The sequence below is a fragment of the Pipistrellus hanaki genome (genome assembly GCF_964339955.1).
Source record: "Pipistrellus hanaki genome assembly, chromosome: 1".
Taxonomy (NCBI): Eukaryota; Metazoa; Chordata; class Mammalia; order Chiroptera; family Vespertilionidae; genus Pipistrellus; species Pipistrellus hanaki.
Window position 1 is genome coordinate 182,745,717 of NC_140503.1, and position 24,303 is coordinate 182,770,019.

General features: G+C 41.8%; 1 protein-coding gene across 14 annotated transcripts in view; it reads left to right on the forward strand.

The window, feature by feature from the left end:
• FRYL (FRY like transcription coactivator) overlaps positions 1-24,303 on the forward strand; it is a 257,817-nt gene that overhangs the window by 168,416 nt on the left and 65,098 nt on the right. For all 14 annotated transcript variants that reach the window (XR_014796398.1, XR_014796399.1, XR_014796400.1 and 11 more), the window contains 16 exons: positions 1,153-1,390; positions 2,286-2,471; positions 3,177-3,263; positions 4,775-5,043; positions 6,034-6,229; positions 7,278-7,402; positions 8,978-9,035; positions 9,883-9,974; positions 13,098-13,270; positions 15,005-15,165; positions 15,703-15,813; positions 16,859-17,013; positions 17,375-17,474; positions 18,832-19,000; positions 21,526-21,785; positions 22,953-23,093. Coding sequence is in view for 11 of the 14 variants with exons in the window: in XM_084899627.1 (XP_084755753.1) it covers positions 1,153-1,390; positions 2,286-2,471; positions 3,177-3,263; positions 4,775-5,043; positions 6,034-6,229; positions 7,278-7,402; positions 8,978-9,035; positions 9,883-9,974; positions 13,098-13,270; positions 15,005-15,165; positions 15,703-15,813; positions 16,859-17,013; positions 17,375-17,474; positions 18,832-19,000; positions 21,526-21,785; positions 22,953-23,093 (2,521 nt within the window). In the remaining 3 variants the exon portion in view is untranslated. The remainder of the gene's footprint in view (positions 1-1,152; positions 1,391-2,285; positions 2,472-3,176; positions 3,264-4,774; positions 5,044-6,033; positions 6,230-7,277; positions 7,403-8,977; positions 9,036-9,882; positions 9,975-13,097; positions 13,271-15,004; positions 15,166-15,702; positions 15,814-16,858; positions 17,014-17,374; positions 17,475-18,831; positions 19,001-21,525; positions 21,786-22,952; positions 23,094-24,303) is intronic.

Sequence of the window (24,303 nt, forward strand, 5' to 3'; positions counted from 1 at the left end):
CATCCCATTCCCAAGCGTGTTTTTAAATGTTACCTGCTTTTCTTTTTCCTTCAGGCTGTTTCTAACTCTGCTGCCTTTGTCTTGATGGTCAGTCTCTAAACCACATGTGTCAAACACAAGGCCCGCGGGCCAAATCCAGCCCGCCAGGCCTTGCAATGTGGCCCGCACCGCGCTGTCATCACTGCACTCCGCTGTCAGTTTATGACATTGTCAGTTTATGACTGTTCAATAAACCATTCGGCCCGAGATTTAGGCTGGATTTTAGATTTTGGCCCCTTCTCTGATTGAGTTCGACACCCCTACTCTAAACCATCCTCCTCAGGCCCAAATCAGAAACATATGATGCTATATGCTACAGCCATCTTTTCTGTGTGTGTGTGTTTTCCTAATCATTCTTTTATGTTCTGTGAAAATCCTTTAACTTCTATCAGGTTCATGTCCCATATGGTTTCGATGTCTTTAAAAAGGCAATTTTATATAGCCTCTCTAATTTGTTTAGCACTGTCTTTAGGGGCATAGGTGTTAGTTTGAAAATGTTTTAATTTTCTAGGTATACTACTTTTATGAGGTTACTACTAAATTTATGCGCATTCTCACCTTCAAGAAATATTTCTGTTAAATTGATTCCATCTTTTTTTTGTTGTTGTTCTATTTCCTTTCTTACAATCAGCCAGCTCATATTTAACAGTAACCTCGGCACGTGAAAGGAATGATAGAGATAAATCATGTTCTTCCCAGTGATAATAAAGGACTGAATAAATGTGAGATGGTGCTAAGACATTATATGATTGCATGTAATTATTGACTGATTAGAGGATGACATTGTATTTTTGAGAATTATAGGATTTTCAAATGTAATGCTGACATGGCAATCAGGATTTGCCTAAGTATGGCATTTGCATTGTGATCAAATCATTCTGAGTTATAGAAAAACACCAGCTAGTATTAGCAGGTTGATATGTCAATTTAAACAAATGAATATAGGTTTGCATAAGAGTGGATATGACATAAAAAGTGAATGTCGGTTTCTATCTTCATGCTCCGTGCAAGCCAATTAAGAAGGCCATGTTTACTAAGTTCCTAGTTCTAAGAGGCAGGCGATAAAAGCGCGCGGAAGGCTCGGGCTTGCTGACGGCCCTTTGTTCCCGGCAGGCTCACGGCTCACATGGACGAAGAGCTGCGCGCTCTCGCCTTCAATACCCTGCAGGCTCTCGTGCTCGATTTTCCGGATTGGCGGGAGGATGTGCTTTCAGGGTTTGTCTACGTCGTTGTCCGAGAAGTGGCTGACGCCCACCCCACGCTTCTTGATAACGCCGTAAAGATGTTGGTGCAGTTGATAAACCAGTGGAAGCAGGCAACCCAAATGCACAACAAGAACCAGGACTCCCAGGTACCCTGCTCTTGTGTGTGTGGTCCCTGGAGGTAGGGTCAGTGGTAAAGGACCGGCGGCGGCGGTCATGCATCACACCCTCAATGTTTAATTCATTTCATTCACTTCCAAAGTGTTCGCAATCCCCGGAAACGGAGTTCTCCTGTCCTTCCCATCTTAAGTGTCTGACCTCCTTCCTGCCTTTGATAACGGGGAGTTTTGCACAAACACAGGCAGGAGAGGCAATTCCAGTTCAGGTCTCGGCTGTTCCCAGTGTACTGAAAGCCGGTGCCGTAATAAACGCGGGCAGCCTTTCTTTTGAGGTATTGGATTGTTTTTGTCCTTGGCACCAGTCCCTGTTTCTCCTGCACAGTTTGTGTCCTTCTTCACCATTAACGGTGCCCAGATTACTGATTTATGGTAATGTGTAAGACATAGATCCTCGGGATTCGAGAACTGGATCCTAAGCTGACCCGGCTTCCCAGGCTTTAATGAGCATATAAATCACCAGGGGCCTGAGAATCCACTTCTCACAAGTTCCCAGGTGATAACCGACCGCCGCTGGCCTCGGCTCTGAGGACAAAGGATGCCGTCCAGTCCCCTCGCCCCCCGCACAGACATGCCAGCCCGAGAGTGACTGATGGTGTCAGCTCCAAGGTGACAGAGTCGCCACCGAGTAATAGCGGTGTGAGAGACAGAATTCTTGTTTAGACTGCCGCTGACTGATAAGTGCTCCTTCCTCCACTGTGTGCACTGTTACATTTTTATATAAAATCAAGTTTACTTAAATTGCTTGAGCTGAGATAGGCCTGTAGCCGTCGTTTCTACGATTGACGTTCCTCTCAGTTGTTTTACTAGAACGTCCGTAAATACATTGTGAAATTTCGTTTTTCACTTCTGTTTCTTCTTCTTCAAGCACGGTCTGGCGAACGGCGCCTCGCACCCCCCTCCTCTGGAGAGGAGCCTGTACCCCAGTGTGTTCCACGTGGTCGAAGGGTTTGCCCTCGTCATCCTCTGCAGCAGCCGGCCTGCCACGCGGAGACTGGCCGTCAGTGTCCTCCGAGAAATCCGGGCTCTGTTTGCACTTTTGGAAATACCCAAGGTGAGATTTAGATACTTCATGTACTTCCCTGATGAAAATACTCAAAAAAAACCCCACTATCCTTCTGTCCATCTTTATTACATTTCTGTTACAGCCATGCACGTATAGCTTACTCCATAACAAAGTCTTTTTGACCCACCTCAATCCCATTGGTAACCAGTAGCACGAACGTGAATGTAAATATTTATTTAAATTTGGCTACTTTTCTTTTTCTTTTTAAAAAAATATATTTTATTGATATTTCACAGAGAGGAAGAGAGAGGGATAGAGAGCTAGAAACATCGATGAGAGAGAATCATCGATCAGCTGCCTCTTGCACACCCCCCACTGGGGATGTGCCCGCACCCAAGGTGCATGCCCTTGACCGGAATCGAACCCCAGACCTTTCAGTCTGTAGGCTGACGCTCTATCTACTGAGCCAAACTGGTTTCAGCTGGCTACTTTTCTTTTACATTCTTACATTTCGCCCGGCCGGTGTGGCTCAGTTGGTTGAGCATCGTCCCATGAACCAGTCATGGTTCGACTTCTGATCAGGGCACATGCCCAGGTTTCCTGTTCCATCCCCAGGAGGGGACGTGCAGGAGGCAGCCGATTGATGTTTCTCTCTCGTGGATGCTTCTATCTCCCTCTTCCTCTCTCCTCCTCTCTCCCAAATCAATAAAAACATATTTCAATTGTTTTAGACATATGTTATCTTTTTTACAGGGCGATGATGAATTAGCCATAGATGTGATGGACAGGCTGAGCCCAGCCATTCTGGAGAGCTTCATACATCTCACGGGGGCCGACCAGGTAACTGTGACTTCTGTCACTGTGATGCACTGCGTGCAGTGATGGGGATGAATGAGTGCTGTTCAGTCTTATTTTAGAACCTAAGTCACATCTATACATGAATTTTCTTTACCAATGTACTGCATTAGAAAGTATTCTTGAAAACTAAAAAGTTACAGATACTTTTTTAAAAAGTGGCACACAATTTAAAAAAAAATAGTTGCAGTGGTTTATTTCTATGGTTAGTATACTTCCCCATAGTAATAAAAATAGTTTGTCTTTGTAAAATTCCAGTCTTTTTGATCTAAGAAGTTCCTCTTAATCTAATGTTACTGTTGTCTTTTTTTATTGCTATTTATTATGGCATATAATATTACATATATATGTATAATGTTAAATTACTATGGAAAAATTTTGTTGAAATTTGGAGCAAAAATTTGCACTTACTCTATTTTCAATAAATGTATTTGTTTAGTTTGCCACATAACTTTAAGTGCAATGTAGTATTTTATGCTAGTCATAATGTATTTTGACTCATTAAAATGAAGAAAAAACTGTATTTTTTACATTACTAAGAAAACGTGTGCAAACTTGCTTAGTTGAGTTTGAATTTTTTTTAAAAAGTCATATATTAAGATTTCAAGATGGATGTAAGAGTAACTATCAGACTTTACTACCTGATACTCTTTTTATTCCTGTTTTGGAATTCATGGACCGACCAGAGATTTAGGTGCTTTCTGCCTAACACTTGGTTTTTACAACTCACGGATTATGTGTAACCAAGGGAGATAATAAGAAAACTTTATAAATATAAGAGATGGTTATAAGTCTGTTCAATTTTCGGGAATTCTGTTTTAGATGATTAACCTGAATTAGGCCAACGAGAAGAGCAGTGGGTGGCTCTCTTTTAGTGCCTCCAGCAGTGCCTGGCTCTCAGTGGGAGCTTTATAAATGTCAGCTGAATGATGGAGTAAACTGAGTCTCTGTTCAGCTTAAGGCTCCATTTTTGTGGTTTGAATGGCATATAATTTGTTCTGAAGGTAAATCTTTCTCTTCGGTAGAAGCTCCCAGAATATTACTGAGCAAATGTTTATGAATATGCACCTCTGGAGAGGAGCCCATTTTCCAGTCTGTTCCACTTCATCTGTAGAGCACGTCAGCATGAAAGTTAATAGTTTGTTTGGGGGCTCTCTACCTGCTGCAGTGCGCCCACAAAAATTGCATAGTCATATATGAATTACTTAAGAATGGTCCTCAGCCGTTTAGTTTTATAGATCCTTTCGAGAATAATGAAGTCCATGGAATCTCTGTCCAGAAAAACACATGTAGTAGGCATACTCACGCAAACCCTCAAGTGCAGTTTCAGGAATTCACTACTCTCTTACGCCCATCTCGGCGCTCGTGTCCACCTGCTTCAGATCCCCTGTTCTTGACCCTAGCAGCAGGCCACCTGCAGTTGAAAGCAGCTCACGTGGCAGGACTTCAGTCATGAAGTGTGCAGTGACCCATGCGCTCTCTCTCTCTCCCCCTAGACTACTCTGCTGTATTGCCCGAGCGCGATAGATTTGCAGACATTAGCAGAATGGAACTCTTCTCCCATCAGCCACCAGTTTGATGTGATTAGTCCATCACACATATGGATATTTGCACATGTGACCCAAGGCCAAGACCCGTGGATTATAAGTCTGTCCAGTTTTTTAAAGCAAGAAAACCTCCCCAAACACTGCCCTACAGCTGTGAGCTACGCTTGGATGTTTGCATACACAAGACTTCAGTTGCTGTCCCCGCAGGTTGATATAAAGTAAGTGATTTTCCTAGTGTGTATGTTTTTCGCATTTCTGTATACTTATGCTAATTATGTACCTATGCAGAGTCTCAGGTATTGTATATTGGGTGTGTTTTTTTTTGTTTGTTTTCATGAAGGTTGACACTTTTCACCTTGTGTAACATTTGTGACCTTACCTTAGTTAAGTCTCCCCTAATTACCATATTTTAAATGATTAGACCCTCTTGTACCACCACTTCCTATCTCACCATTTGCTCTATTTTTCGTCATTAAACTTAGCACCATCTGACATTGCTTTTTGTTTTATTTTTTAAATCTCACCTGAGGATATTTTTCCATTGGTTTTTTTTTTTTTCCGAGAGTGGGAGGGAAATGGAAAGACAGAAACATGAGGAGAGGTCTGCAATCAAGGTACATGCTCCTGACCAGAACCGAACCCAGGACCCATTGGTCCGCAGGCTGACGCTCTATTCACTGAGCCAAACCGGCTAGGGCCTGACATTGTTTTTTTTGTTTGTTTGTTTGTTTTTCTTAAAATATATTTTATTGATTTTTCACAGAGAGGAAGAGAGAGGGATAGAGAGCTAGAAACATCAATGAGAGAGAATCATCGATCAGCTGCCTCCTGCACACCCCCTACTGGGGACGTGCCCGCAACCAAGGTACATGCCCTTGACCGGAATCGAACCCGGGACCCTTCAGTCCGCAGGCCGACGCTCTATCCACTGAGCAAAACCGGTCCCGGCTGACATTGTTTTATTTGTTCTTTATTGTGTATCTCCCCCAGCAAACACGTCGGTAACAGGCGTCTCGGGTTTTTGTTCTTGTTTTGACGGCTGTCACAAGTGCCCGAACATTCTCTAACACGCTAAGACACTGTGCGTGACTTGATGAACTTGTATATGTGCTTTACTCACCTTCATAGCCCCTGGCATTAGTTTTGGTAACAATTTCAATATGTTGTGCTATTTACCTGTTTTGTTTGTTTTTCGTTGTTTTCCTCAGCAGCCCCATCAATGCCAAGAAGGTGAACACGACCACGAGCAGCGACTCGTACGTGGGCCTGTGGAGGAATTACCTGCTCCTGTGCTGCAGCGCAGCCTCGTCCGCCTCCGCGTCCCCATCTGCGGGGTCCGTGCGGTGCTCTCCTCCCGAGACGCTGGCGTCCACCCCCGACAGCGGCTACAGCATCGACTCCAAAGTAAGCTTGCTGGCCCTAACCGGTTTGGCTCCGTGGACAGAGCGTCGGCCTGCAGACTGAAGGGTCCCAGGTTCGATTCCAGTCAAGGGCATGTGCCTTGGTTGCGGGCACATCCCCAGTAGGGGATGTGCAGGAGGCAGCTGATGGATGTTTCCCTGTCATCGATGTTTCTAACTCTGTCCCTCTCCTTTCCTCTCTGTAAAAAAATCAATAAAATAGATTTTTTAAAAATAAATAAAGTAAGCTTGCCAGGTCCGCCCTGCATCAGGTGCCACAGAAGTCACGTGTCAGATTTTCTTTACCAGGACCATAAACTCGGTTGGTTGAAAAAGTGTAGTTGCTACTTGCACTGATAATGGGGTGGGGCTGGAGGGGGGAAGAGTTCAAGAAATCCCATTACTGCTTTTATGGAGTCCTAGATTGAATTAAAAAAAAAAAAAACTAAATGTAGTTTTTCTTCACGAAAAAAGGGCCATGTTCATTAAATTCATCAGAATGGATATTTTTAAAGTTGTTTTCATCCTTGTTTTCCCTGATTTTGTCTTCCATACTTCTCACACTTCTTAGTACCCAAAAGGAACGATTTAAATTATTAAATATCTCTTTGAATTTCCCTAAATTACGTAGAGATACAAATGACATTTGATAAGAATAGTTATCTGGTCTTTATGGCATGACAAAAAAATATCATGAGGTGGCTGGAGGGAACTGAGAAAACATAACACTTGGGGGTTCTTCAACACCAAGGACTCTTTCAGAAATAATTTTGTTCCACTCGTTTTTGGAACAAAAGACATAGGCTGTGTGATGGAGGGAGTCAGCCTGTTGTCTGATGGTGAGAGTCTGAGAGACCCTCAGAGCCCAGTCCCGTTAATGAGCGTGCATGTAGATGTGTAGGTATGTGCCCCACAGGTGGATTTTGAACCCCGTTCTTTCTGAAATGTTATTTATCCATTGTTCTTGGCCAAATGGTGTTGAAATGTCATATTATTCAGTGGGATGTACTGTCATTCGCGGGTGCTATAAGTACTTTTTTTTTTTTTTCCAGATTATTGGGATCCCTTCCCCTTCCTCCTTGTTTAAGCACATAGTTCCAATGATGCGCTCTGAGAGCATGGAAATCACAGAGTCCCTTGTTCTAGGTCTTGGCAGGACCAACCCAGGAGCTTTTAGGTAATTATCTGTACATGTCTTCTCCATGCACTAAGAATGTAAATGCGGCTTGCTTCACAGAATGATTATGAAAATATTTACTATGTATAAATATGTCCCGGAAATAAAGTGCTGTTAAATCTTAAAATTCATTTACGCAGTTCAATTTATAAGCTCTACTAATTTATAAGTTCAATTTATAAGCTCTACTAATTTATAAGCTCAATCTATTGGTTAAAACTATAGGATTTTTTTCCCCCTCTTAAGAGAATTTAATTATCTTTACAAGTAATGTTGACACACATATTTTACATAATTCTTGATATTATTTATTATAAATGAAGCAAATCCTTCATTTTTGCCCAAAATTCTGCTTTGTTATTGCCTTCAGGGCTCTGGATGTATTGTTTTGAGATTATCCTCCATTGATATGAGGTGATATTTGATGGTTTACCTCCAAGATAATATGCATAATAGAGACTAAATTGTAATATGTGAGGTGTGGGAATAGCATTCATTAAAACGGAAATTTTGGAAGATTATTTTATGACAAGTGGTGCTAGTAGCAAAAAATGGGATACAAAAATGATCTCAGCTTCTTAAAAAAACAAAATCCCATAAATAGAAACAATTGTGAGGCAAATACTTTGTCTGTGATAGTTTCTATAGATGATAAGATTATGGATGTGTTTTATTTTCTTCTGCTTTTTCTGTTCTCCTAATCTTCTATAACAACCACATTTTTCATTTTAAATCAGAATATAAGCAAAGATAAAATTATCATGCTCATGAAGTTTATACCATTTGGCCCATTAATTCCATCCTTGAGAATTAATTCTAAGGAAATAATCAGAAATAAAGACAAAGGTTAATATACAAAGATGTTTCCTGAGGCAGTATTTATAATAACAGAAATTAAGTAAAATTTACTGCATCAGTAATATATGAAATGTTAAGGAAAAGTATGATTTTCACCCCATAATAGAATACTGTGAATTGATTAATTGCATATAAAAGTCCTTATGCTAATACTAAGTAAAGAAAAAAAAAATAAAGGATACCATCATATATATGATAGGGTTTCAACTATGTGAAATATATGTGGGCTGTAAAATGATTGAACAGAAATGTTGATAGTACTTATTTCTATAAATTCAAATTAGTGGCCTATACCAGTGGTCGGCAAACTCATTAGTCAACAGAGCCAAATGTCAACAGTACAACTATTGAAATTTCTTTTGAGAGCCAAATTTTTTTAAACTTAAACTACTTCTAACGCCACTTCTTCAAAATAGGCTCGCCCAGGCCATGGTATTTTATGGAAGAGCCACATTCAAGGGGCCAAAGAGCCGCATGTGGCTCTCAAGCCGCCGTTTGCCAACCACTGGCCTAAACTATTTTTTCTGCTTTCCTAACATTCTACAATGTACAAATTTGTTTTATAACCAAAACCATAAAAATTGTGTTTTAAACGGTAGGATTAGGGTTAACTGTTGTCTATTTACCTCAATATATTAATATTTACATATTTGCACATGTCAGGTTATATCTGTTCAGCTATTAATTGAAAGAATGTATATATCATTTTTCTTCTAGGGAACTGATAGAGGAACTGCATCCCATAATTAAAGAAGCACTCGAAAGAAGGCCAGAGGTAAACTGTGTAGTTTTCTATTGTTAAATAATATTTGTTTGGCAAACACTTATTTATCTTCTGTATTTTATACATTATACCAAAGTTAGAAATTCGGAAGAGAATAAATAAAAGATTATCTATTGTGATTTTCAACTTTTTTTTTTTTTTTTTTTTTTTTAAATATACAGACCTCTTCTTTCCCACCAGGAGGCCTTATGCAGAAACAAATTGCTCTGGCTGAAGTGAGGACAGTTGGGGTCTAAAGCCGGCTCGGCAAACCTTTTTTGAAAAGGGCCAGATAGTAAATATTTTCAGCTTTTCTGGCCACGCTGTCACTGTTACAACTACTCAGTTTTGCTGCGTAGACACTGAACAAGTGGATGTGGTCATATTCCAATAAAACTCTATTTACAGTAACAGGCAGCAACGGGTTGAGGTGTTGCACTGCTACTCTAGGCGTCAGTACTTCAACCCTAATCAGACAAAACATTTCCTCATGACATAACGATTAAAGACCTTTTTATATTGTTGTTCTTGTATTTACTCTCTGTGTGTGTCAAAACTCAATGTTAAAATGAAAAACGTAGCCCTAACTGGTTTGGTTCAGTGAATAGAGCGTCGGCCTGCGGACTGAAAGGTCCGAGGTTCGATTCCCGTCAAGGGCATGTACCTTGGTTGCGGGCACATCCTCAGTGGGGGGTGTGCAGAAGGCAGCTGATGGATGTCTCTCATCAATATTTCTAGCTCTCTATCTCTCTCCCTTCCTCTCTGTAAAAAACCAATAAAATATATTTTTTTAAAATAAAACATTAAAAAAAATTTCCCTGAAGGATTTTTAATTGATATCTTCGTATCCTTGGAATAGAATATGAAACGGCGCAGGCGTCGGGACATTTTACGAGTACAGCTAGTACGAATATTCGAACTGCTGGCAGACGCTGGTGTCATTAGTCACAGGTCAGTGCTGGATTTTGCTCTTTTAAAAGTGGAATAATTAGGGAACATGTTTTTTTCTCTCATGAAACATAACAGAAAAACACCTTTGCAGCCAAATTACCCTGTCTGCATTACTTGTAAACATTTACCAAATTCAGAGCTGCACCAAGAAATTAACTAATGGCTAAAAAATGTATTTCTAAATCTAATTTCTAACATGATTTTTATTTTGCTTGAAGGTAAAAATTGAGGATAATGTTTCTATGATTTTGATATTTGTTGGAATGTAGTAACCCAGGCAAGTGGATAGTAGCCTTTTTTAAAATTATTATTACTAATTTAACTATTTCTTAGCTCATTTTTAAGCTCTATTTCTTCTAGATTTGTAAAAATCACACATTTAAAGGTGCCGCATAATAAAGTTTGCATATTTATTCCATTCAACTGTTAACCTATCTTTGGGGGGAAATATGAAACCCACAAACATAATTTGTAACTGTTCTCACCCTCCCGCCTATGAAAACATAAAGCCTGGGGTGGTTGCTAGAATAGAGGCATCTTGACCCGAAGAGCAGCCCCTGGCGGAGAATTTCGTCAGCTCAGTGTTGAGAAATAACTATTTCTTACAGGGGTCTTCAAACTACGGCCCGCGGGCCACATGCGGCCCGCAGAGGAGTCTGAACCGGCCCGCCAGGTTTTTTGGGCAGTGAGCGCAGCCGAGGTGTTACAGTAGGAATTAGTAGTTCATATAGTCCGGCCCTCCAGCTCTCTGAGGGACCGTGATCTGGCCCCCACTTTAAAAAGTTTGAGGACCCCTGTAGGAGGTCATGGTGTTGCCTGATCATTGAAAGAGGGGAAAAAATGCATGGGACCTTTAAGGCAACTGAAAAGAGATCTTGAAGGTCTTAATAATCAAACGAATGTAGGGTTGTTACTTTAGTATCTCTCCTGGTTATTTCTGCATATGCTTTTGACAAGTGCTTTTTTTTTTTTTTTTAATATATTTTATTGATTTTTTACAGAGAGGAAGGGAGGGAGAGAGAGAGCTAGAAACGTCGATGAAAGAGAACCATCGACCAGCTGCCTCTTGCACACCCCCTACCGGGGATGTGCCCGCAACCAAGGTACATGCCCTTGACCGGAATCGAACCCGGGACCTTTCAGTCCACAGACCGACGCTCTACCACTGAGCCAAACCGGTTTCGGCTGACAAGTGCTTTTAAAACAGAGCTTTAATCAATGAGAATTTAAACCCTTGGTTTTCCATTATTTTACAGAAAATGGAAAGAAAGAAAAAAAGAAACATTCTGTTTTCTGACCCCCACAAAAATAAAGCAGTCCAAGTTAGAAAAATGTAAACTTGAAACGTGCTGGGCTTGATTCATAAAATTAACCTAAAACACATCTGAATCATTTTTCTTCTCCTTTGGTTGCTTTTAATGTGTGTGAGTGAATGAAGAATCTTTGAAGGATACTGTTTGGGAACTGCAAGATATTGGCTTACTTAAAATTTAACTCTGAAAGCTGTACTCATTATTGAGCAGTAGTGGTTTGAACACAGTTGTGTGCTTTGTTTATGATGGTTTTTTTATTTTGGTGTTTTTGGGTTTTTTTGTTTTTTAAAGAGAAATGAATATAACACTCTTGTACCTCTGGCTTTTTATTTCCTTGACTAAGTAAAAAAAGATGAATTCTCAATGTCAAGAAGGCAGGGATATTTGTTTTGTTGACTTAATTGGTCCTATGTAAATTGTAGGTAACTTAGTGAATATTTCTTAAGTGAGTAGATTCTGAGCCAGGGTACAGTCTGCTAAATTAGTTTCTCATTCACCAATAAGGCATACCCTGGAGTTTAAAAACACTCATTGACGGAATAAAGGAAATATACAGGGTGGGCAAAATAGGTTAATAGTTGTGAATATGCAGAACATAGAATTTATTTTTTTATTTTTTTAATGTATTTTTATTGATTTTTTACAGAGAGGAAGGGAGAGAGATAGAGAGCTAGAAGCGTCGATGAGAGAGAAACATCAACCAGCTGCCTCTTGCACACCCCCTACCGGGGATGTGCCCGAAACCAAGGTACATGCCCTTGACCAGAATCGAACCTGGGACCTTTCAGTCTGCAGACCGACGCTCTACCACTGAGCCAAACCGGTTTCGGCTAGAATTTATTCTTGTATTATTATTTATTAATGTATTGTTTTCCATATGAACAACTGTAAACCTACTTTTGTTCCACCTTGTACTGTAGATGTTAATTAGAAGCTATTTACTAGTAAAACAATTATTTTATTTTTAAAATCATATTATCTTTGAAGTACTTTTGAAGAATAACACAGAAAAGCTGACCAAATAAATGTAAGCTAATCATTGATGTAGCACTTATAGTTCCTTGGGTCTTTCGTATATAAGTCAGTTATTTTCCTAGTCAAATGCTCTGAAGCAGAGCCTAATCTCAGGCTTAATAGCTGATAGAAGAATGGAATCCGAGATTTCTGACTCCAACCAGATGGCCCCCTTCCACTCCATGGGTTCGAGGCAGCAGAGCCTTCACCTCAAAGAGGATCTCATTCAGAGATTCTTGAGGCAGCTCCATGGGGCTAGAGAGGAGATTTGAAAACCAGCACTGTTACTTGAATTACTTATATTTTTATATCCCAAATATTGCCTGTTCTAGAATTGTGCTAAAGGAATAATATCAATATGCTTAGCAACTATGAGACTGGGTAGAACTAGTCTTTCCTCTTTCTTCCTTTCTAAATGGGTCCTTCCTATCCTGTATGCCTCTTTATTTCCTTACTTTGAAAGCTGTGTATTTTGGTGGAGAGGGAGTATGCCTAGCGCTCAGATAGCTGATTAAAGTTAGGTATGGAACTGACTAATATAAATCGCAGTAGTAATTCCTTGATCAAGAAGCACCTTTTATTTTTACATAAGCCCTGAGCCACAGAGCCCGCTGCAGGAAGCCCCGTTTATATCTAAGTAAGCCAAGCACGTGTTCCTTTAACTTCTGTGTATTGAGTTGCATGCTACCAGGAGCATGCAGAGTTCCAGTTTTTGATTCCTTGGAGTTCGTTTTGATTTACATTCGCGGTTTAAAATCTCATTTTCTTTATCACTCATCTCCCTGACTATTTTCAGTGCAAGCGGTGGCCTGGATAATGAAACACATTTCCTCAACAACACTCTACTGGAGTACGTGGATTTAACCAGACAGCTCCTGGAGGCAGAAAACGAAAAAGACTCCGACACCCTGAAGGACATACGATGCCATTTTAGTGCCTTAGTGGCGAACATCATCCAGAACGTTCCAGGTGCGTGTTTTCGGTGCTTACACCACCATATCTGTTCCTGCTCTCAGGTTCTGTAGTCTACGTTGATGAAAAAACTTGTGAGCATTCTGGGTAAATGTGTCAGTATTCTATGGATGACAAGAGTGTTTTGCTTCTGAATCGCTATCAGCAATTAGAAATTAAAAAAAAAAAAGCAACCCGGTATAGATTTTCAACGATCAAGACAGCAATGCAGAAATGTGAAGAAAATAAGCTCTTTGGACAAACTTGTTCTCAATGCAAGAGCAAAGAGCTTAATGCCCTAAATGATTATTGAGGATAGAATTAACGAGATACTTTTGAATAATGGAAAGGATATGGGTCATAGACATAAAGTACAAGGACCCAGTGTTAACTGAATGATTCATTTAACACATACGTGCCTGTATTATATGCCATATTATATGCCAGGTACTGGTTCAGGCACTAGGAATACAGATACATGCAGTTTCCTTTCATAAAATCATAAAAATGTGACTATAGCCTTTAGCATACAATGTAAATACAAATGTTTCTTTTTGTTTCTGGGGGGAAAATTGAAGTTGTTACCTTAAAAAGTATATGCAAACAGTTGGGTTTAAAGTAAGAGCACGGCTGTGTTTTTGTAAAAAAAAAAAAAAAAAAAAGGGGGGGGGGGGTGGGGGCCTGCACGAACTTCTTGAGGTAGATTATTTTCAAGTGCAGGAAACCTATTTGGAACTTTTGGGACAAACGATGCTATTAAGAAGAATAGAGCATTTCCCACCCCACCCCCCCCCCCCCCCGCCCTTAAAATGTTCTGATCACTAATGAACAGATGTAATTTAATTGATTACTAAACGCTTGTCTGCAGCGTCCACGTGGATCCGTTAGGACACGGTTGCATTTCCTCAGCACAGATCGCTGCAGAGACCTTGTAGGACAGGGTGTTAAAATGGACGGAATCCTTGGAGAGCTTCCAAACCGGTGGCTTTCAGACCGTGTTGTCTCTCCTCTGGTGCCGTCAGCAGGAGGCGGCAGAACGGGTGTGGGTGCCGGCGTCGTCCTTAGCTCAGCTCCCCTTTTATTTGTTTTGTATATAAAGCCGCTTCGTGAGGATTCTCTTGTAAACACAGCTGCACTGCTGAGGACATGCATCGTTTTAAAATAGTGTGTGTAGTCCAAAGCTCTCTCCCACCCACCAGCCAAGACCCACAGGTGTGTTTGTGTTACGTCCTGGCCAAGCCCACCGTGTAGCGACGGCAGCCCGGGGCCACAGGCTCCGACAGCCTGTGCCTGCCCCGAGGTCTGCTCGCCGGGGCGCTGTGTCCCCCATGACGTGGGCCCCGGGCACAGGCTGCAGCCTTGGTGCTGTCACTTGCCTCCGTGTAAATGACTTGTCGCTATAGAGGTTTTAAGTTAAAATGAAAACATTTCTGCCAAAACCGGTTTGGCTCAGTGGATAGAGCGTCTGCCTGCGGACTGAAAAGTCCCAGGTTCGATTCCGGTCAAGGCATGGACCTTGGTTGCGGGCACATCCCCGGTAGGGGGTGTGCAGGAGGCAGCTGACCGATGTTCCTCTCACATCGATGTTTCTAGCTCTCTGACCCTCTCTGTAAAAAATCAATAAAAATATATTTTTTTTAAAAAGAAAACATTTCTGTTTTGCAGTATTACGTTGAGTAGCAAACACGTTGAGATGCACACTGAGGTAAAGAAATGGAAATGAGTTTCTCTCCGTCTCTGTGTCCTTTGCAGTGCACCAGAGAAGAAGCATTTTCCCTCAGCAGAGCCTGCGTCACAGTCTGTTCATGCTGTTCAGCCACTGGGCCGGCCCCTTTAGCATCATGTTTACCCCCCTGGACAGATACAGCGACAGGAATATGCAAATTAACAGACATCAATACTGCGCGCTCAAGGTATTTACTTAGCAATCTGATTGCTTTTTTTTTTTTCTTACATTAAGAGTATCTCTCAATGTCTAGTATTATAAAAAGGGTAGGGATTTCTCCTGAGTCCCTGAGAGTATTAGAATGTATATATTTGCTCTGCTGTATTTTTTGTACTGTAAGTTTATTTAAATACATAAAATACAGTACAAAGTAAGAACCTTCAGAATCTACCCCAGATTTTGAATTCCATTGTCTTAAAGAGGATCACCTAAAAGAAATACCCTTTCCCCCCCCTACTTAAGTGCCTTCTCTTGCTTGTTTTTTGTTTTTGTTTTTTTCTTTTCCGGTACTGTTCAAACTCCATTTCTAACTTGGTACCATGGTACTTACTACTCATAATAAATTACTTAGTTTCAAAAAATCACTATTATGCTTTTCTTTGTAAAGGCAAAAAGGTGTTGTAGCTACATAAGCGTGGGTAAAAATAGCCTGCCTCTTCTCAATAAACAGCCACCTGTTACCTCCGCAATGTTTCAAATGTAATTCTGATATTATTGTTTGAAGGCTATGTCTGCTGTGCTATGTTGTGGCCCTGTTGCAGATAATGTGGGACTTTCATCAGATGGCTATTTGTACAAATGGTTGGATAACATTTTGGACTCTCTGGACAAAAAGGTAATTATCAGTAATTCCCTTAACATTTCGTAATTGCCATTGCATTATTTGGGACTAGCGTATGGCCCACTAAAATACAAGTCGTTTTTAAAATAAGATAGGTTAGAATTACATGCAGAAAATATGCTCTGTAAATTAAATAGGATGCCATAATCTAAATTTTCTAATTCTTATTTATTACACACTCTTGGATCCTTTTCATTTCCCTTTTTATGCTGCAGGATTAATGCAGTAGTGTGTATACATCTCACAATAGGGTTCTAAGTGTACGAATAAAGTATTCATGCAGAGCACATTGAGCTCTATGGAAGAGACGTTATTTGCTGCGTTTAATTTCTTGTTTTGGACCACCATCCAATTAATCCTTCTTTCCGGCCCTCTGGACCCTGTGCCCTGTGCGCTCTCATAGCACACGCGCACAGGCGTCACAGTTTAAGACAGAACTTACATGTCTTCCCCTTGGAATACTTTTTGTATTGGGTTATCAGAAACTAGAATAAAGCCGAAACCGGTTTGGCTCAGTGGATAGAGCGTCGGCCTTCGGACTGAAGGATCCCGGGTTCGGTTCCGGTCAAGGGCACGTACCTTGGTTGTGGGCACATCCCCAGTAGAGGATGTGCAGGAGGCAGCTCATCGATGTTTCTCTCTCATTGATGTTTCTAACTCTCCTTTCCTCTCTGTAAAAAAAATCAATAAAATATATATTTAAAAAAAAAAAAAAACTAGAATAAAGCTTGATAAAAGTAACTGGAGGGGGTAATAGCTCACTTTGCTGACAGCACTGCATCGCTGTCCATGTTCTCCCACTGCCCCTGGGGCTCTGTGGGAGGAGCATCTTGGGAACATGCCGGCGTCCACGGTTCATGGATCCAGGTCACTTTTTCTAGTGGCTGGATAAAAGGAGAAGGAGTTGGAAGAAAAGAGACCGAGTTTTGTGTTCAATGCAGTAAGGGCATGCATGATGTCTTAGTAAAAGGCAGAGAAGCAGACAGTTGAATCACCTACGACTCTCTCTGTCCCGGGCGATTCTGCGGCCTTCCTGTAGGTTCACCAGCTGGGCTGTGAAGCAGTGACGTTGCTCCTGGAGCTGAACCCGGACCAGAGCAACCTGATGTACTGGGCGGTGGACCGGTGTTACACGGGCTCGCGGAGGGTGGCGGCGGGCTGCTTCAAGGCCATCGCCAACGTGTTCCAGAACAGGTACTCCCGGGCCCGTTTCTTACAATTTATTTAGTTGTGTCTTTTTTGCAAGAAAATATTTCCATTTGGATTCAGAAATACTAATTTATAAATATTTCCGTTTGAATTCAGAAACCAGTATTTTCTTAAACGCTTATCAGAAATTAACCAAAATAAGGATAATGATCATCATGCATTTGTTTTTGTACCTTTTAACCTTAAAAAAACAAACAAAAAAAAAACACAGGACATCAACAACAGCCCAGCCATCTCCTGGGCTTGGCTGCTGCGTGCCTGCATTCTGGCCCTGGTCCACCATATTCATCAGCTCGTGTGAAGGCCTCTGAATATTCCGTTCCTAACATGTGGACTTTGTCCCCAGGGATTATCAGTGTGACACAGTGATGCTCCTGAACCTGATACTGTTTAAAGCCGCTGACTCTTCTCGAAGTATCTATGAAGTTGCTATGCAACTCTTACAGGTTTGTAAACAAACGTTAATGAAAATCTTCTTACACGGGACCTAATGAAGCACTATCATTCTCTTCCTGCCTTGGAAGTATACCGATATCCAGCTTGATTTTTAATAGCAAACTCTAGTGTCAATTCCTGAGGGTCATTTGAAATAGAAGAAAAAGATAATATGGTACATTTACGTTGTTGTAAAGGAATTATACAGTATGTTACCACACACACACACTTGTGTGTGCGCCAGTACAGATAAAAATTGAGTGGTTAGGGCCTATGTGTGTGTCTAACTATTTCTGTTAAGACTGAGTTGAATTTTTTTTTTTTTTGAGAACCAACTAAAAAGTAATTAGCTCTTTTTATGATGACCTTGTATAATCTTCCTTTATCAGGCTGAGAAATATAACCTAGCAAATTAACTTGCCAAGCATGGATGCATCATTATTATATAATGCTTAGCTAATGGATAATAGATTGAGGTTCTTGACTCAATCAAGGGTGAAGAGTGAGATTCAAGGAGATGCTGATCTTTCCAAAGGGTTTGAATGACACGCTGATGTCTTGATTTAAGAAAGTTTAAGGGGGCTGGTTGGAGAAAATGAAGGGAGTAAGAAGTACTAATTGGTAGTAACAAAATACGGGGTTATAAAGCATAGGGAATATAGTAAACAGTGTTGTCATAACTATGTATGGTGCCAGGGATACTTAAACTATCGGGGGGGACCACTTTATAAAGTATATGATTATCTGACCACTGTGCTGTACACCAGAAACTAATTCAAAATAATGTTTATTGTAAACTGTGAATAAAATAAAATTTAAAAGAAGAAAGTTCAGTGGGGGGGGGAAAAGGAAACATATGTACTACTATCTGTAATACTTTATACAAAAATAAAATAAACCACTTGTTAAAATAAAAAAATAAAAAGAAGAAAGTTAGCTCTTTACATAGTGTAACATCAAAAAGATGTTTGGTTTATATTCCATATTTATTGTGTGATTAACCAAGACATGTTTGAAAATTTTCTTTCCACTTACACTTGTTTTACATAGTCATATAGTTGACCTGGAAAGTGGTATGTCGTTTTCAAGTAATTTTAACTTTAGCTGCTGAAGTTATTTTCAAACTATGCTACTAACCCAAAACATTGCCATTAAACACAAGGAGTGCAGTGCCTTGGACTCAGTTACACGTCCTTTGCAAACACTTCTTGGCATTTAAGTTTAACATGCGAAATGTTTTACAATATGGATAACTACGTAATTTTTAAACTGGAATATTTCTTGGGAGGATATTTTATTTTTTTTAGTTATAGTTGAGATTTGGAGGACCCATAACACCTTTAATGTGATGGCATTGCGTCCCCGTAGATCCTGGAGCCGAAGATGTTCCGCTATGCCCACAAACTGGAGGTTCAGAGAACAGATGGAGTGCTCAGCCAGCTGTCTCCTCTGCCACATCTGTATTCTGTGTCATACTATCAGTTGTCTGAGGAACTCGCAAGGGCATATCCTGAGCTAACTCTCGCCATATTCTCAGGTATGATCATTGAACTGGTTAGTAGTCTTTCCCTTTTTTAGCAATCATTTCCGAAATACTACTTTTATGAAATTTTAAATAGATGCAAGTTGAGGTTGAATGCAAACATGTATTTACATAGAGAATTTTTTTCTTTAATAAGAACTCTTAATACTGGTCTACCGTGATCTTTAGGTATCTTATTAATGAAGAATTTACAGGACCTTTCACTTTTCCCTCCCTACTTCACTCCACTGCAAGGGGAGGGGGGGAATGTAAAGGGGTCTTCACATGTAATTTTAAAATATTTTTTGGCCCGGCCAGAAATAATGAGATTCAGTCAGTTGAGTGTCATCCTGTGCACTGAACGGTTGCAGGTTCAATTCTCGGTCGGGGAACCTACCTGGGTTGTGGGTTCAGTCCCGTCGGGACAAGTACAGAAGGCAACTCCTTGATGTTTCTCTCTCACATCGATGTCCCTCTTTCTCTCTCCCTTCCTCTCTAAGCATGTGCTCGGGTGAGGATTAAATTTAAAAATACATATTCATTTAGTAGACTTTGAACTTACTGAATCTTCTGTTTATGTGTTTTATCTGTGTACTGGCCTGCCTTTAAAATACTGCAGGGTTTGTGCTTGCTTCAGCGGCACATATACCAAAATAATGCAGAGGCAACGATACAGGTTCCTTTCAGTAGGCAAAGCCTCTCGTCATAGGGAAAGGTCCTGCACAGCCTCAGGCAGAACTATTGCGAGGGTCCTGCACTGTTCTCTGGTCCAGCTTTCTTTACAAAGAATCCCGCCGCCAGGGTTTCTGTAACACCAGGGTCCTACCAATGGCATTTTATATAAAAAGTAAGAATGTGATATGTGTTAGCTGTTACTTTTCTTTATGATGTCATCAAGGTCAGATTTATTTCCTAAAGCTGAGTCCAGGGTCCTACCAGAGTCTCCCTGGACTCAGCTGTAGGGAAATTTGAGGACCATCTGGTTTAATCTTCTATCTAAAGAACACACTACTGTCAATGCCCCCATCATACTCTACCCTTTAACTGAAAAGTTCCAATCATAACACAGAAGACACTCAGCTAGTTTCTCTGCTTTCCACCTGCAGCAGATCTTGTTCTCATCTGGTACTTACTGCACATGCACCGCACCTGGGTCTGCTGTGGTCTTCCCTTCCACTCAGGCTCAAGGCAGAGCGGCCTCCAGGTGCTGTCTCAGCAGGGGAAATGGTTTGTTTCCCACACTTCGTTAGCTGAGTGGGGAAAAATGACTTGTACATTCTCCTAACATTCCGTTCTTCGGCAGTTTCCCTGTTTGGTTTACATGGGTAGATGGCAGGGATCATGCCTCTTCTTTTTAAATTTGTTTTCAGTGGATTTCTGAGTGGAAGAGATAGAGAGAGAGATGGAGAGAGAGAGAGAAACATCACTGATGACAGAGAATCATTGATCAGCTGCCTTCTGCATGTCCCACACTGGGGATCGAGCCCACAACCCAGGCATGTGCCCTGACTGGGAAGCGAATCGGTCTTGTGAATAGTGCAGCTGTGAACATGGATGTGCAACTATCTTTTTGAGACCTCGCTTTGGGCATATCCCCAGAATTGGGATTGCTAGATCATGTGGTGGTTCTTTTTTCACTTTTTTGAGAAGCCCTTATACTGTTCCGTAGTGGTTGCACCATTTTTAAAAATATATATTTTATTGATTTTGTACAGAGAGGGAGGGAGAGAGAGAGAGATAGTTAGAAACATCGATGAGAGAGAGTCATCGATCAGCTGCCTCCTGCACACCCCCTATTGGGGATGTGCCCGCAACCAAGATACATGCCCTTGACCGGAATCGAACCCGGGACCCTTCAGTCCCCAAGCCAACGCTCTATCCATTGAGCCAAACCAGTTTCGGCATGGTTGCACCATTTTACAGTCTCACCAGTGGTGTGCAAATGTGTATTTATCTTAACCACCAATGGCCTTTCATATAAAAAGTAAGAATGTGATACTTTTCTTTATGATGTCATCAAGGTCAGATTTATTAAAAGGAAAAAACACAGTACTCCTAATTCTTAAATGCAGTGAATAAAATTTGGCTTCCTATTTTTTTTTTTACATCTAGAACTTGGTTTATTTATTTATTTGTTTGTTTTATATTTTATTGGTTTTTTACAGAGAGGAAGAGAGAGGGACAGAGAGTTAGAAACATCGATGAGAGAGAATCATCGATCAGCTGCCTCTTGCACATCCCCTACTGGGGATGTACCTGAAACCAAGGTACAAAGTCTTGACTGGAATCGAACCCGGGACCTTTCAATCTGCAGACCGACGCTCTATCCACTGAGCCAAACCGGTTTCGGCTGGCTTCCTATTCTTTAAGATTGAAATTAATGACAAGTCAAAGGAAAATGACGTTATATCAGAAGTTCCCTCTTTTGGCGTGGGTTTTTTTGTTTGTTTGCCTTTTTTAAAGAAACAAAACAAAAACGAAACTTAATTGTTGACAGTATTACCAATGCCCCCTTGCCTTTGGCTTCTTTCTGATGACAGAGATCAGCCAGAGGATCCAGACCGCGCACCCCGCCGGGAGGCAGGTGATGCTGCACTACCTGCTGCCCTGGATGAACAACATCGAGCTGGTGGACCTGAAGCCGCTGCCCACGGCCAGGCGACCCGAGGACGACGAAGACGAGTCCCTCAAGGACCGGGAGGCCATGGTGACGAGCCGGCGCTGGCTGCGAGGAGAAGGCTGGGGGTCCCCTCAGGCCACCGCCATGGTTCTCAACAACCTCATGTACATGACGGCGAAGGTGAGACGGGTTTGCACTGGCAGCGGCCGCACAGAATGACTGCGTTTGAAGAGTAAGCCAGGTTAGAGGCGGATGAGGAGATTAGGTAATCCTGGGATAATCGAGCCTATGCGCATCATAAGCTCCTTTCTCTGAAATCAACTTCTCATTAGCTATAGAATGTCTTTTTTTGGGAGGGGCATCTAACATGTGATTACAGTCAGGAGCCGCTTAAGGACAGGGAGGAATTGCCTGTTAGGCAATGTCTTCATTTATGAGTGTCACAGAGGCACCTACACAGATCTAGATGGTGCAGCCCACAGAGCTGTGTGTGTGGTATAGGCCACGGCTCCGAGGCTAAAGCCTGAACAGCGTGTACTGTACAGGACACCGCGCGATTAAATCAAGCTCAGAAGAACGTGGTGAGTCAGGAGATGCAGTAAAACACGAGCTGTTTGAGGCTGTTGCTGGTGTAACACAGCATATAGTTACGCGGCAGACTTTTTTTTTAAGTAGAAAGAACATGCTGTATTTTTTTAATGCTTTATTTTTTTTAAATTTATTATATTGATTTTCCACAGATAGGAAGGAAGAGGGATAGAGAGCTAGAAATGTTGATGAGAGAGAAACATCGATCAGCTGCCTCCTGCACGCCCCCACCGGGGATGTGCCCACAACCAAGGTACATGCCCTTGACTGGAATCGAACCTGGGACCTCTCAGTCAGCAGACCGACGCTCTATCCACTGAGCCAAACTGGTTTTGGTGAATATGCTGTATTTTCAGCCAATAACATTATCGAATATCATGCACCGTGCACAGTTGTATGGGCTGTACTTCTGTACGACGGGCAAACACCGGCGTTACCTCAAGCACATGAGTCACGAGCTGTGCCATGATGTTATGAGATGGCATCGCTAGACAATAGACATGTTTGGCTCCCGTGTAATCCTCTGGGACTGCCATTGTGTGTGCAGTCTGTCGTTGACTGAGGTGTTATGTGGTCCCTGACTGTAACGGTATTTATGTAGAGATGTGTTGAAAGAAATAATCATTCCTCTGAAGTATATGGGGGAGATGGAAGCTTCCGGTAAAAAACGTTGCTTCCTGGTATTGCAAGGCTGTGACCAGTTTGCTGCAGAGAAGGCAGCCTTTACTGAGATATGCGTGTTGTGTTTCCTGCACCTAGTATGGCGACGAGCTGGCCTGGTCGGAGATGGAGAACGTGTGGACCACGCTTGCAGACGGCTGGCCGAAAAACCTGAAAATAATTTTGCACTTTTTGATCAGCATTTGTGGAGTGAATAGTGAACCAAGCCTCTTGCCTTACGTATGTATTCAAGTCGATATTGAACTTAAAAAAGAAAAAGAAAAAAACGTTAATGGTGTCTTGTCAAGTCAGAGTACAGGCCTCAGTAGACCAGCAGAGGCAGAGCAGGGCCAGGCTGAGGACAGGCAGGAAATAGCGTGTGGGTTTACTCGCCGGCTTATTTAACAAAAACTATTGGCCAGGCGCTCTCGTTACAGGCCAGAGGCTCTTCAGGGTCCTCTGGGCATTATAATCTGGCGGCTGGTGCAGATTTTACTTATTTAATGAATGAATCGGTAACTTAATAATAAAGTCCAGGCGTGATAAGGGCTGCGAAGGAGAGCTGCAGAGGACAGAGTGAATCGCTTGGAGCCGGGCCGTCTGGGAGGACGAGAGACCATGCTCCAGAGAAAGCGTTCCTGGGCAGAGACCACGATGGCAGTGTTCGCCAGGCAGGTGCTGGCATTGGGAGAGTAGACAGAGCATGTGGCCAGAGTTCAGCGCCTGTAGGGTTGTGCCTACACCCGTGTGGAAGCAAAAGGAAAGCTTGGTAAGAGGTAGACCATGAGGAAGAAGGCGGTCTCTGCCTTGCAAAGGGAAAAGCAGTTCTTAAATCGGCTCAGGTGAGGAGAATAGGAAACTGTCATCCATGAGGGTTGAATGAACGCACGTATGCATGCAGACACATGTGTGCACACTCCCTCCCCTGCTTTGGGTCTTTTCCCGAATGTCCATTCCCCTGGACACCTTTGCTGGCTCATTCCACCTAAAACTATAAGTGCCCTGCCCCCCACACAAGAGTCTCCTTTTTTTCTTTCCCTGCTTTGTTGAGTGTTTATCATCACCAGACATATACAGGGTGCGGGGTAGGAGCGGGTAAATGGGGGATAAATGGTGATGGTGGTGAGCACACAGTTCAATTACATGTGATTCATTATAGAGTTGTACACCTGAAAGCTATATCATTTTTTAAAAATATATTTTATTGATATTTCGCAGAGAGGAGGGAGGGAGAGGGACAGAGAACTAGAAATGTCGATGAGAGAAAAACAATCATCGACCAGCTGCCCCTTGCACACCCCCCACCAGGGATGTGCCCGCAACCAAGGTACATGCCCTTGACCGGAATCGAACCTGGGACCCTTCAGCCTGCAGACTGACGCTCTACCACTGAGCCAAACCGGCTTCGGCAACCTTTATAATTTTACTAACCAATGTCACCCCAATAAAT